Genomic DNA, 13,389 nt, shown 5'->3' on the forward strand with positions numbered 1-13,389 from the left:
GAGGGAGTTGAGGATAACTACTGATAGCTACATGGAACTAGGGGGGCACTGCTGGAGGTTTTATCAGGAGAGGATGAAGTCAGACCTGAGAAGGAACTTCCTGACTAAGCCACACTGGAGCAGGCCTTGAAAGGAAACTGCGGATCTTCTTGCTGGGCCCTGGGGAGCCCTGGCATTGAGGGAATGCTAAGACAGGTGACAAAGCACTGCTACAGCTCTGCTTTCGTTTGCGACATGGTAAAGACAGAGATTGAGTTTTTATTTCTTATACTTTTTTTTTGAATTGGTAATTCAATCATATAGTTAAAAAGTAAAACAATATAAACATCTATGTGAAGAGGCTCCCTCCGGCTCCCAAGCCCCTCCGTCTCCCAGCCCTCCCCAGCAGGTAACCACTTGTGGTCTCTGGGCTCCTTCTGGAGGTCCTTCATGCAAATATGAGTATGTTTTTGTCTCTACTCTTTTTTAACACATAAGGTAGCCTATTATACATGCTATTCAGCCCTCTTTTCACTTTCTTCATCTTTCAGATCTTTCCATCCCAGTTTGTAAAGTTTCCCCATCCTTGTTAATAGCTACACAGTATTCCAACGAATGGGTATACATACCATCTTTTATTTAACCAGAGTGGCGGTTTTTAAACCTCTATTTTGTTTATGAGAAACTGATGTTAGAGAAATAACCTGTCCAAGGTCACCCGGACTAGAATCCTGGCCTCTTGACTCCCAGTCCAGTGTCCTTCCAGGGGACCCCAAAGCCTTCTTCCAAATTAGAAGGTTTGGGGCTAAAGTTAACCCTCTCATCCCATGATATCTCTCTGCCTGGCCTGCTTCTCCCTCCGGGTTCTGAGACCACTCCCCTGTCCCAGCTCCTGCTGTCCCCCTCTGGGCTCAGAAGTTAGCAGATTCTGCCCCTTTCCTGAAGGAAGATGCAAGCCTTACCTTCGTGTCACCAATCCCTTGTAACCCTCGAATGCTGTGTCCACCGCAGCTTTGGAGGTGCAGCTGGTGCCTGGGCTGTAGACTGACCAGTCTGCTTCTTCCTTTGCCCCAGCAATGGGGCCACCAGGAGTCACTGGTTCCTTAAGTATCTGGCCCCCTGGGGGCGATCCCTTACTCAGGCTCTGCAGCTGTCCCAGCGAGCTGGCACACTGCTTTGGGGGGTGGGGGGACTGAGGCCAGGGCTGGAGGAAACGTGGGGCATGGGGCAGGCAGGTGGCTGAGGGGGGTGGTCCTGGGGTACCTTTTCTGTTCCCTTGTGCAGAGCTTTTTGTTCTCACTGCTGCCGGGTGGGACCTTCTGAGCTGAATGGCAGTGTGTGTGTGTTTGTGTGGCCAACAGGGCTTGGGGAACAAAGCGACAGGTCTGTGTTTTCCAGGGACCAGGAGGGGGTGAGTTAGGGAGAGTCTGGCAGGTCTGTCATTTTGCACAAATCCAGGGGGCACCGTTCGTGTTGTGCTCTACACGTGGTGCCTACAGAGGCTGAGTGGCCTCACAGGGCCACCCCAGGAGAAGAGGGGGAATTGTTAGCTCTTTTCCCCGCTCCCGTTTCTACCGCCCAACCCCCCTATTCTGGGCAGAAGGGTAGAAGAGCCCATCCTCTTGTTGCAGGGTGGCTGGAGAGCAGGCCCCCCTACTCTGGGCCCTCCGTCCCAGCTGCCCAAGCACTCCCTGTTCTTTCCTCATTGTCTGTAGTATACCCTCGACCAGCCCACTCAAGGCTACCTTGTAGGGACCTGCTGGTTAGCAGCCCTGCCCTGGACTCCCTCCTGCCCTGGGTTGACCCACACCTGTCATCAAGGGCATGACAACTACTTTTGCTGCATCCCTGGGGGCTGGGATAAGAATAGAGCAGGAACGTCTAGGAGGCACAGCATCTTTGCCTAGGGGCAGATTCCCCAGGCTCCTTGGGTGGGGCTTCCTCTCAGCCCAGGCCTTACAGGGGAAATTGCTGGCTTGCAGCTGCTCTTGAGACCTGCAGGGCTAACAAGGGATAAGTGGGCTGGCCAACAGGGAGGGGCCTCAGTGAGCTGAAGGTCTCCCTGCTCCAGCCTTGGCCTCTCTGGCCCATCTGTCGAAGCTGGTGGCCTGCCAGACACTTTTCCTTCTCTGGAAACCTCCAACACCTGTCCCTGTGGCTCCCCATGGCTCCTGGCTCCTGGCTGGGTGAGACGGTGGGGGTGTGTGAGGATCCTGCTCGATGGACTTTGGCTTTTCAAATCTGGATTCAAGCCACACTCCCAGCATCCACAAGGGGGTCCCACGGATCTTGAGGGCCAGGGTGTGTGTGTGTGTGTGTGCGCGTGTGTGTATACAAAGACGGGGATACAGGGAGTGGAGGGGAGAGGCAATCACACAGGCCCAGTTTTGCTCAAAATGCTCCATTTATTGCTCTATTCAATGACCATGAGCAAATTATAAAAAGACACCAAATGTCTCTGTCTGCCGTGGAATAAGTACTTAAAGTCAGCAATAAAAACACGTGGCTCCAAGATAACACATGTTGCCAAAGAGTCATGCATGCCCTGCTGACGGGCTCTCAACACACGCATGGACATGGGACACACGCAGAGCTACACGTGGTGAGACTTCTGGGAGGGATTTCCCACAGTGACACCGAAAAATGTTTCACACATATCTGGGGCCGAGTCCCCACCCCACCCGCGGAGCTCCCCCTCTCCCATCGTGGCCCAGGTCCTCTAGGTTCACTGTCCCCATCTGTCCCCTTCCTCCCTGATGCCTCGCGGGTTGCTCACTGCCTCCTGCGGGCATCTGACACCCAGAGGCCACCCTGGCTGCGATACTTCTCCCACCACCACCACCCAGAGACCTCTCCCCAAGCTGAGATCTTTCTGCCACCCCCTCAGGAGCTCCCTGTGCCTGACCTCCAGGTCCTCAGGCCCCCCGTCCTTATCCTGGTCCCAGTAACTAGGGGCAAAGTGCAATCTGCCTGTTGGGAGAAGTGGGGCTGGGGGCTGGGGGCAGGCACCTCTGCCAGGGCCACTTGGGGGCTGGAGCTCATTACCCTTCTCCCGGGCTGAGGAGACACAGTGTCCGGTACAGACAGCAGAGATGGATGGACAGACAGAACACGCTGCAGCAGGACACGTAGAGTGCGGCACAGAAATGTTTTGGATCAAGTAGCAATGGAACCATCATTAAAAACCGAGGCCCCAGGTCGCGCAGCGTGGGTCAGGCCCTGGGGCCCCAGGCCTGGCCTGGCACACCCCTCCCCCACCCTCCCCCACTCCCCAATATGTACAGTAGGAAGAGCTACGTTGTGGGGGGAGGCAGGGGCCAGGCCCAGGCTGGGGAGCAGACTGAGGAGAAGGAAGCGGGAGGGACAGGGGGCAGGCTGGACCCGAGGCAGGGCCCTGGGTGTGGCCGGGATGAGGGCCCAGACTCAGGCTGGGTGGTACCCAGAGGACCTCGGGGAGGAGTGTGGTCACTCGGGGGACTGGCGGGACAGCTGCTTCTCGTAGAGGCTCATGACGTGGTGCACGAACTGGTACTGCTCACACGTCTGGATCATGCCGCCCCTGCCCGGCAGACGCACAGTGGGGACGGGGTCATGGAGGGACCTGCCCCCAGATCCACAGAGTGCCAGTCATCTGAGGCACATCAGGGACTCTGTGCAGCTTAGAGAAGCCAACCCTGGCCAGCCACTCCCCCTGCCCCTTCCTGTCCCTCCCAGCTCTGGCACAGACAGCAGGGACACAGGTGACATGTCCCCCCCCACTCGGCCCCTGCCCCTCTGTCCACCAGCTCTGTTTCTCTCCCCTCTTCATCCAGCCACCAACTGCCTGGATCCGGTTCCTTTACCCATCTGTCCTCCCTACTTCCTGTCTGCTGGTCAGTCCCCATGGAGTGTGTCCCCTAACCCTCACCCTATGCACACGTCAGTCTCTCTCTGCTGCCCCCAGGGCTCTAGCTCCCCACGTGCTCAGACCCTGCCCATGGGCTGACCTGTCCTGACGGAGCTGGCACGTGGTCTTCAGGATGTCCACCACGCCCTGGTGCCGCAGCTGCTGGCAGCAGATGCTAGTGGCGATGAAGCAGCCTGTCCTCCCAATCCCTGCACTGAGGGCCGAGGGCGTGGGTGGGTGAGGGGCAGGGCAGCCTAGGGCTGGGGGAAGTTGCCCTGCCCTCGTGGGTGTCTGGGAGGACCCACCTGCAGTGGACGACGATGGGGGCGCAGCGGGGCCCCTCCTGCTGGGCTGCCTCCTCCACCTCCTGCACCAGGTGCAGGAGTGGGGGGGCCCGGTCTGGGGTCTTCTGGTCAGGCCAGGATGTGAACCAGTAATGCTTCAGGCCTCGCTCTTCTGTGCCACTCTGTCCAGGACACAGAGGCCCACCCCAGATACACATGAACTCTTTGAGCCCACAGATCAGCCCAGAGATGGATGGAGGGAAGGAGGAAACACACAAGAGGGAGGCCACAGGGAGTGGGGCCTCGGGCCTCTGCCAGCTATACCACATCACCCAGTGGCACCAGACAGAGACCCGAAGCTAGGTGGGCAGCAGGGGCTGGTCAGCAGCGTCAGCACTGGTCTTCACGTGGGTTCTGCCCCAGCAACTCCAAGATCATCCAAGAGAGGCGAAAAGTCCCTTCTCCAATTCACTCTTGTCTCCTGGTCACCCCTTAACAGCCCAGTCACCCCCCAAGAGCCCTGGGACCCTTCCTCTTGCCTCAGTATACTTCCCTGCCCACCTCCAACCCCAGCAAGTGTTCTCCCCTCCGTGCTATCCTCTCCACCACCACCGCCTCCACTTTGGTCTTTATCATCTCTCAACTGTGTGAGACCCTCCCATCTCCTCCCTGACAGCCTCAGCTCCACAGTGGTCAAAACGGTCTGTCTACAGCACAGGCTGCTCTGCTGCTCAGAACCCTTTGATGGCTGTCATTGCTCTTAGAATCAAACCCACCGTCCCCGGTCTTCAGCCAGGCAAATAAGACACACATGGTTCAGTATCTACCCTCCAGGCCCAACTCCTGCTCCTGTGAACTTGCACTTGATTCTCTTGCACTCCAAATGGTTTGCAGATCAAACCTCTGCTTCCCCCACCTCCTCCACGTATACACACATAGAGCTATTCTATCTTCCACGCCCTTACTTTTACTTTCTCTCTGCCTGGAATGCTCTCTCCACTTCTTTGCTTCCTAGCCAACTCTTACTCATCCTTCAGAACCCCATTCAGCACCACCATTTCCAGGAAGCCCTCCCTAAGCACCCTAGCTGACAAAGGGTCCTTCTTCTGTGCTCTTACCTATTTCTATGTCAGTACTTACCATTTTATAGGTGCTCCTTGAGGAGAGAGTCCAGGCTTTGGACAGCTCTGTGTTCCCAGTACCCAACCCAGAACCAGGCTCAGAGCAGGTGCTTGTAAAGGTTTATGGACAGAAGTAAATACCCCCAAGCCCCAAGTTGTCCCAATTCTTCCCTAACTAGTCCGGCAGCACTGAGAAGATGAGACAGCCCCAGCATATCTTTCGGGGGGAAAAAGGAAGCTGGTTCCTTGCACCCCTGTGTTACCTGGCTGTGGCAGCTACCACGGCCTCTGCCCTCTACCTCCTGGCCCTTTCCGCCCGCAAGCAAGCCTGTATCTTGGAGATGCTTAGTTGGCACCAGTCCTCCAGGGGCTGAGCTCTCCTTGACACCCCCTCTTTCACCTTTTCCAGTGGGAGGGGGCAGCTCAGAGGAACAAGTCTCAGGCCCTTGACATCCTATCCAGACCCTGTGGCTGCCGGCATCAGTGGACCTCCTAGGCTGTTTCTGGATAGGATGTCAGCTTACTGGCATCTAAGCTCATCTTCCAGACTTTGGGTTATTACAGTGGCACCACTTTCCCCAAACATGGGTCATATGATTTCTCAAAAACAGAACGCACTGATTCTCCTGACTCTAAAGGAACAATCTCCTCTAATGCTGAGCCTGGAAGAGGCTCAACCTCAGGGTGGGAGGATGCCTCCCCCCACTCTTTTGGGCTGTTCTGTAATTGCTCGTATTTCGTATGTCTTCTTCTCTCTTTTTTTTTTTTTTCCTTTTTCTGTGCAACCACAACCTCCCTGTGCAGCCCAAATGCAGCAAGGAGTGCCTGCCCTCTGGTGGACGGTGTCATACTACAGGCTGGAAGCTCAGGTAAAGGGATGTTCTAGGCAGGACCTCAAAGCTCAGTTATAAGGACAGTGCTGGAAGCTGCTGAAGCCCCCTTTTCCAGACAGTCCTGGCCTTGGGTACACTTGAAGCAGAGCTGGAAGACATTATGAATGACAGTGTGGATGGAGAGAACCTAACGATATGAAATGCACTGAGGGTTTGGTCCTTCTTCTGGCCTCCAAGTCTATTCACCACACTCTCCCTCGTCCCTGCTTATCAGTAAATCCTGGGAGTGACACACGCCTTAATTTCAGCTATCATGGCCTCTGGGACCCTGTTGGCTGTGGAGTCCCCCATCTGCCCAGCCCAGTCCAACCCCAGGCCTCACCCTGAGAGCAATGAGTCGGAGCCGGTAATCCTCAGTGTGGATGACTTTCCGCACAGTGATCTCCACGCCGTCGTACACCACCTGCTCCTCCGGCCAATACTCGGTGCACTTCTGCAGGGGCCCAGATCAGGCTGTGATACCCCCAGCACCCCAGCCATACTCTCCCCAATACCCCTCCCAGGCCAGCGGGAAGAGAGGTAACAGGGCAGTAGGTTTGCAGTTAGAGAGTTCAAATCTCAGCTTCCTAACCTGTAAGTTACTTCCCTTTTCTGAGCCTGAGTTTCCTCATCTGGAACATGGAAATAATACCCATTTTGAAGGACTTTTATGGGAGTTCCATTAAATGGGCCGTGATGAGTACAGAAGTAGCCAGCATCAGCCCTGGCAGGCTGAGCAGCAGCAGAGCATCGTGTTTAAGATCCTGAGCCCTGGAGGTGGAGAGGCCACAGCTCCAGGCTCTGCCTCTGACTCTCTGTGTGGCTCTGAGCAACTGACTTAACTTCGCTGAGCCTCACATTTCCTCCCCCTGGCAGGCAGTGAGGTGAACATACCAACCGCACAAAACTGCTGTAAGGATTAATACGGAAACGAGACGCTTAGCTCAGGGCACAAAGCAGCAGACACCTGGTAAGGTACAGGGGTGCCTACCTCGTTCATCTCCTCGATGTTGGTGATCATGACAATGATGGGCGTGTGCTCCTGCCACACCATGCGCCAGAAGTCGCCAACTGTGCTGACGATGGGTCCCTGAGTGGCGATATACACCTTCTCTTCCCCACCGTAGCCCTGCAGCCAGCCAAGGCCAGGCCATCAGGGTCAGAGGCCGTGCTCCTGGCTCCCCACACTCAGGCTCTTCCGGGGGGCTGGCAGGAGCCACATGGGCTTAGGGACAAGCCTAGAGGATGGATCCCATTGACTCGGGCCTCCCTTTCAGGGAGAGGCCATCGGGATGGGGCTACATACCCGGATGTAGTTGGCGTTGATGTAGGAACTCAGAGGGTCGTCAGGGTCTGGTGAGGTCAGACACACTCTGCTGTGAGGGTCTGGGGTGAGGGAGACAGGTGAGGCTGGGATTTAACATATGCAGTCCCCCTGGTGCAGAGCCCACTTTGCCCCATTTCAGGGCACCCATATTTCTTCTGGAACTTGAAGTTCCTTCTTCCCTTGCCCAGAAGCAGAACACTGACCCATCCCTGTGGCCCACTCAGGCAGGTGAGGCCCAGGCTGAAGAGGACAGTAGAGAGAGGCCTTAGGTCTCTCCCTCTGTAGGATCCATGCCACCCCTTGCCATGTGTCCCTTAAGCTTCCCTGTCCTCACTGTGCCTCATGTTCTGGGGAGGAGACAGCTAAATCTGTAAGAAATTCCCTAGAGGATGAATCCTGGCCAGCAGGGCTGAGTTCGAGTATACACTGTCCCCAACGTGCCGTGTAAGCTTGTAAAGCACATGGCCTTTCTAAGCCTCAGTTTTCTGATCTGTAATATGGGGGCAAAGATGCCTACTTCCTAGGACTGTTGGGAAGATAAATAAGAAAACAGATGGGAAAGTGCAATGTGAAACTGTAAAGCACTTTATAGCTAAGATTTGGGTAGGACGCTGAGGGAGAATATTACCATGAAAGGAGTAAAGTCTTCCACGTCTGAGATGAGATGGCACACACGTGCACAAGGGTTCCCCCCTACCCCCATCTATTCACATGTCAAATCCCACAGCAGCAGATTCTCACAACGTCCTGCCCTTCTTCCTGGGTTTGTTTTGTTCCAGCTACAGCCTCCCTGTATTGACTAGTCTGCTCTGTGAGCCTGCAGAAGCTGGGCTTGAGCCGGCGGATTGTGGGGTGGGCAGGAAGCTGGGGCTTGGGGCCCGGGGCCCGGGGCTCCGGTCTGGCTTTGTCACCAATTGGCTGTCTTCTCCCTTCTCTGGGCCCCAGGGTCTCTTCTGTGGAGGGAGGGCTGGACTAAAGGCCCTGCCAGTGTGCCCCATACGGGGCTCTCAAAGGCCGTGTGAGGAGCGGTCAGGAGCCTACACCACTGACCAGTAAGGCTGGGTTCAAGTCCTGGCAGTGTCAGTGTAGGCCATTTACTTAGTCCCCCTGTGTCTTCTCTGTAAACTAGGGACATTCCTTCCATCACAACCTCACTCATCTTGTAAACGTTCAAGAGTAGATGTTAGTGAGTCCTCAGACCCGTAACTCAGCCCAGCATATGGTGAACACTATAGGGCACGTGTCTGCTGTTATTACTACCATCATTACCAGTTCCACTATAAGCTAACAGGTTAAAAGAAGGATCCCACGAAGTGAGAGAGCGGCATGGACATATATACACTACCAAATGTAAAACAGCTAGCTAGTGGGAAGCAGCCGCATAGCACAGGGAGATCAGCTCGGTGCTTTGTGACCACCTAGAGGGGTGGGATAGGGAGGGTGGGAGGGAGGGAGATGCAAGAGGGAAGAGATATGGGACATATGTATATGTATAGCTGATTCACTTTGTTATACAGCAGAAACTAACACACCATTGTAAAGCAATTATACTCCAATAAAGACGTTAAAAAAAAAAAAAAAGAAGGATCCCAAATCCGGTAGATGAAATGGGACATGACACCCACAAAGCCTCCCCTCTCTGGCCCTTTCATGCCCTGGCCCCAGTGCTAGAGGTTTGGGCAGGTGATGGTGGGGGAGGTGGGGACAGGGCAGCTCCTGTGGAGGAGGGAGCAGAGGGGCGTCAGGTATGGGGAAGAGCGAGGGTAAATGGAAGGAGGCTTGGGGTGACCAGCGGGAGAGAGGAGGGGCAGCACTGTGTGGGCCACCTCCCTTCTCCTGGTGGTGCCTGCCCAGATTAGGACTCAGAAGTGGGCACTAGACCCCCTGGCCAGACACCAGGGCCTTTGATATTAAAGAACCACCGTGAGAATGGTGATGGTTCTATTGACCCTACCGAGCGTGGACTCTGAGCCTGACACTGTGCCTGAGCACGGGGGCTCCTAGATCAGCCAGGCCCGGTCCCCCTACTGCTGGGCAGGCAGTCGAGCAGTGTATGGCCTGTGAGCACTGGGGATGAGGGAACAGAGGGGACTTGACTTGGCTCAGATGGAAGAGGGGGCACCTGGGTTGGGTCTGAAGGACCAGTAGAAAGCGGAGTAGGGAGCACCACTCTGTCCAATTCAAGTGTACAAGGCCAGGTGGGAGTTGGGGAGAGATGAGGCTGGAGAGGAACCAGCTGACAAAGGGTCCAATAAACCATGCTCATAAGGCTGGACCTCAACCCAAGGATTACAGGGTAACAGTGACAGTGTTTAAAGAGGAGAATGACACGATTAGTTTTCTGTTTTGCGTGATTTTGGTGACAATGGTAGAAGATGGACAGAAGGAGAGAATGTGGGACTCAGCAGACTAGTTAGATTACTGTCATGATCCACATAGGAAGTGTCAGGGTCAGAGGGCTGCCCTAGCCCTGCACAACTCCAGGGGGCACTATGTCAACGCAGTCCATGTAAATCGCACCCCTGGAATTGTGCTACATGCAAGTCCGACCCCCCAAAATCACTGGGCAACATGGAAGCCCTCACCCCATAAAAGTAATTTGTCAGTGAAGTTGGAGAGGGGGAGCTAGATTTGAGGGATATTCATTCATTCATTCATACAGGTGCAGCTCCCCTGAATCTTGTCCTCAATGCTGCCTGCTGGGTCACTCTGCACTGGAACTGTCCATGGATCTCTCTCTCACTAGACTGCGAGCTCCCTGTGCACAGAGTCTGTGTCTCTTTCATGTCTGAATTCTCAGGCCCTGGGCATGGTGTAGAATGAATGAGAAAGCAAACCTCTGGCTGTCCCGGATCTGAGAGGGGGCTTTGCCATACACCCTAGCCTGGTCTCTGAAGGCACAGGGTCAATTCTTGTTGGCCACAGAGAAGGTCTCTGTTGGGCTCGGGGACCTGAAGGCTCAGGGCCTGGCTGGAGGCTGGAGTCTTCTCAGGAATCCAGTGGGGACCAAATGGAGTGATGGCCCGGCTCCCATATTCCCCCAGTGGCTATTCTGAGTGGCCAGCAAAGCCCTAGATTGTGGCGTACCCGAACCCCTCCCTCTAGGTTGGGCTGGGTGGGTGGAGGGCGGCAAGAGGAGGGAAGAGGTGAGCAGCCCTGAATATTGCATCCTGGCCTTAAATGGTGCTTTGTTTAACCGGAACTACCTAGACACTGTGTAACCATAGCAACCACAAGTCGATATTTTAAAAGTTAAAAATAAGTCATGACATCTTACATGTTGTTGGAGTTGCTAATGGCAAAACTGCTTTTTTAAAGCCTCGTTACTCCACAAACTGAGTGGAGTAGGTTTGTGGATTTGCTTTCAATATATCACCCTCTATGCTAGCCCTGGGGCCTGGGGCCAGAACTTGGCAGGGGTGACAGGCAGATAGGGGCTTGATGAAAGTTACCTGAAAATGACACTCCAGGGCTAAAAGAGGAATATCAGGTCGCCTGGTCTAACTGCCTTCAAAGGGGGAAAATCCCTATCAGACCTTCCAGGGGACTGCTCATGCAGTCTAGCTTGAATACCCTGACTGATGGGGAGCTTACTACTGGACAGGCAGCTCATTCCCTTATGGGGTGGCTCTGCCTGTTAGAGGACTCACAGTCTGGCCAAACTGAACTCAAGGTAGACAAAAGAGCCCAATTCTGGGGTCACAGGCCCAGTTTGAAACTCAGTTCTGAATGTCTTAGCTGTGTGACACTGGATGAGCCACTTATCCTCTCTGAGCCTAATGTCCTCTCTTTAAAATCTGCCCATTCTGAAGAGACCAAGGATGTGATAAGACTTTTCAGCCACCACGAACTGTCTAGGAGCTGCTGTTATTGTTCCTCTTTCTCTCTGGGCTTCCACAGGGCAAGGGTCTGGAAAGTGCTGTGTGAAGGAACAAGGAGCCCTCTACCCTCTAAAGGGGGTGTTTCCCTTCACTGGGTACCTGCACCCTCCGTCCCCGCTCCTGTGACTGTGGAGGCCCACTCTGGGGTTAAGGCCTTCCTCAGGGTGAAGTGGCACCCAGGTGAGGGGGAGCCTTCCCCCACCCCCTGGGGCAGTGAGTACTCACTGGGAAGGATGGTTTTGTACCGGTTCTTCCGCACCAGCCCAGGGATGTTATACTCTTTTGGATCCACAAAGTTCATGGGAATTTCCTGCAGGAGGAGGACATGGGGGTGTGAGGAGAGGTGGGTTGACTTAAGTGCATGCATTCATTCAACAAACACTGACTATTAAATGAGTTAGTGCACATAAAAAGTATCTAGAACAGACCTGGCAAACGCTGAGTGCATAATAAATGTTATTATCACCATTGTTTATTGGGGGCCAGCCTGGCACATAGTAGACACTCAAAGAAGAACAGAAGAAAAAGTGACCTGGCAAATCACTGCCTTCTTCTGCACCCTGTGCTGCAGCCACACTGAGTGGTTTTACTGACCTGTGTTCCTACCCTGGGTGTCTCTACCTCAGGACCCTGGATAGTGCTGCTGACTCTGTAGTAACATCCACCCCATCCTCATCTTCTCATGTCCTCCTGTCCATCATAAAGCCACCTCCTCCAAGAAGCCTTCCCTGATTCTCCAGCAGGAAAGGAGCCTCCTTCTGGGCCTCCCAGAGTTGAGGCCCAGATTTGCGTCTCCCAATCACTCTCTATGTCAAGAGTTCCAAGTTGGAACTTCTCTGCCTGGAATGTGAGGTCTTTTCCGATCTGGCCTTTCTTCACCACCAGCTGCTCTGAAGAGACCCACCCTCCAGTTGTGCCCATCTCTTCCTGTGGCTAATTTGTCAGTACCCAGCTAGCCTCCAGGTCTGAGCTCACGGCACCCAGCTTGTGGGGAGCACCGGTCCCACCCCTCTTCATCACCCCAAATCCTTCCCAGCCTTTAAGGTTCACCTCTTCCCCCCGACCTATGTTCTCTGGGATGACTCCTCAGTGTCTGTCTTCTCTTCACGCCCCTTCCCTCTGTCCACACGCTTTAGCACCTGACTTCACATGGTTTACAGTGTTCACTGTTTGTGGACACACTAAGTATGTGCTTTGTACGATGAGGATCATAATACTTACCTTCTAGGGTGGTTGTGAGAATCAAAATAAAAAGCACGTGCAGAAGCGCCCATGGAGTGGATGTGTGGGCACCCCCTCTTTCTTACTCTCTGAGCAAAACTGACAATGATCTACTGAACTGGAGATGACAAGGGGATGCAAGCCCTTTCCTCAAGGGGAGGTGTGGCTGTGGGAATGGCAGCTGAGGCTGAGTGGTCGAGGAAGGCTTCCTAGGGGACTCCAGGGTGGGGGATGATGACAGGGAAGGCACCGCGGCGGGGGCGTGGTGCGGGCCCAATTTGAAGTGGACAGTCCCTGCAGGGATGGGGATATAAGTCCGGAAAAGGAGTCTGGGGCTCGCTGAACTCAGGTAAGGCAGGCTGTGCCACATTCTAGAGAATCTGGAGCAACGGGTCAGAGGGTGATGGAGGGCTTCTCAGAGGGGAAAGACATCGGGTCCAGGTAGGGAGCAGGGAGGCCTGGGACGAGGGGAGCTGTGAGGGAGGCACACGGGTTCTCCATCCCTCTGGCTTCTCCCAAGAGGGACTCTCCCCAAATGCTCATGGCCTCTTGCCCGTTCCTACCCACAGAGGTGGGCGAGTTACCCAATGAGTGTGTTTGATTGAGGAACCGGGCTTTTGGACCCCAGCCCCTTCCTTCCTCCTTCTTTCCCGGCCCTCCTGCCAAGAAAGAATTATAGGGCTCCCCTATGAGGTGAGGCCGGCGATGTACCAGCACTGCCCCGGGGTGGGTGGAAAGTTTGTTCACTCTGGTGGTTGGTATTAGGAAGTTCCCTACTGCTACATACCTAATCCTCATGCTAAACCTAGCCTTTATCA

At 54.6% G+C, this 13,389-nt stretch overlaps 1 protein-coding gene across 3 annotated transcripts in view; it reads right to left on the reverse strand.

Annotated features, from left to right (window-relative positions):
* Window positions 1–2,370: 2,370 nt before the first annotated feature.
* The window catches only part of PTPN5 (protein tyrosine phosphatase non-receptor type 5), a 54,890-nt gene continuing 43,871 nt past the window's right edge, over window positions 2,371–13,389 (reverse strand). For all 3 annotated transcript variants that reach the window (XM_073808680.1, XM_033861664.2, XM_073808681.1), the window contains 7 exons: window positions 11,576–11,660; window positions 7,449–7,528; window positions 7,134–7,271; window positions 6,486–6,596; window positions 4,171–4,331; window positions 3,966–4,079; window positions 2,371–3,538 (listed from right to left, as the gene is read on the reverse strand). In XM_073808680.1, coding sequence (XP_073664781.1) covers window positions 3,445–3,538; window positions 3,966–4,079; window positions 4,171–4,331; window positions 6,486–6,596; window positions 7,134–7,271; window positions 7,449–7,528; window positions 11,576–11,660 — 783 coding nt within the window. In that variant the 3' untranslated portion in view covers window positions 2,371–3,444. The remainder of the gene's footprint in view (window positions 3,539–3,965; window positions 4,080–4,170; window positions 4,332–6,485; window positions 6,597–7,133; window positions 7,272–7,448; window positions 7,529–11,575; window positions 11,661–13,389) is intronic.

Source organism: Tursiops truncatus, chromosome 8 (assembly GCF_011762595.2).
Source record: "Tursiops truncatus isolate mTurTru1 chromosome 8, mTurTru1.mat.Y, whole genome shotgun sequence".
In the NCBI taxonomy this organism is placed as follows: domain Eukaryota; kingdom Metazoa; phylum Chordata; class Mammalia; order Artiodactyla; family Delphinidae; genus Tursiops; species Tursiops truncatus.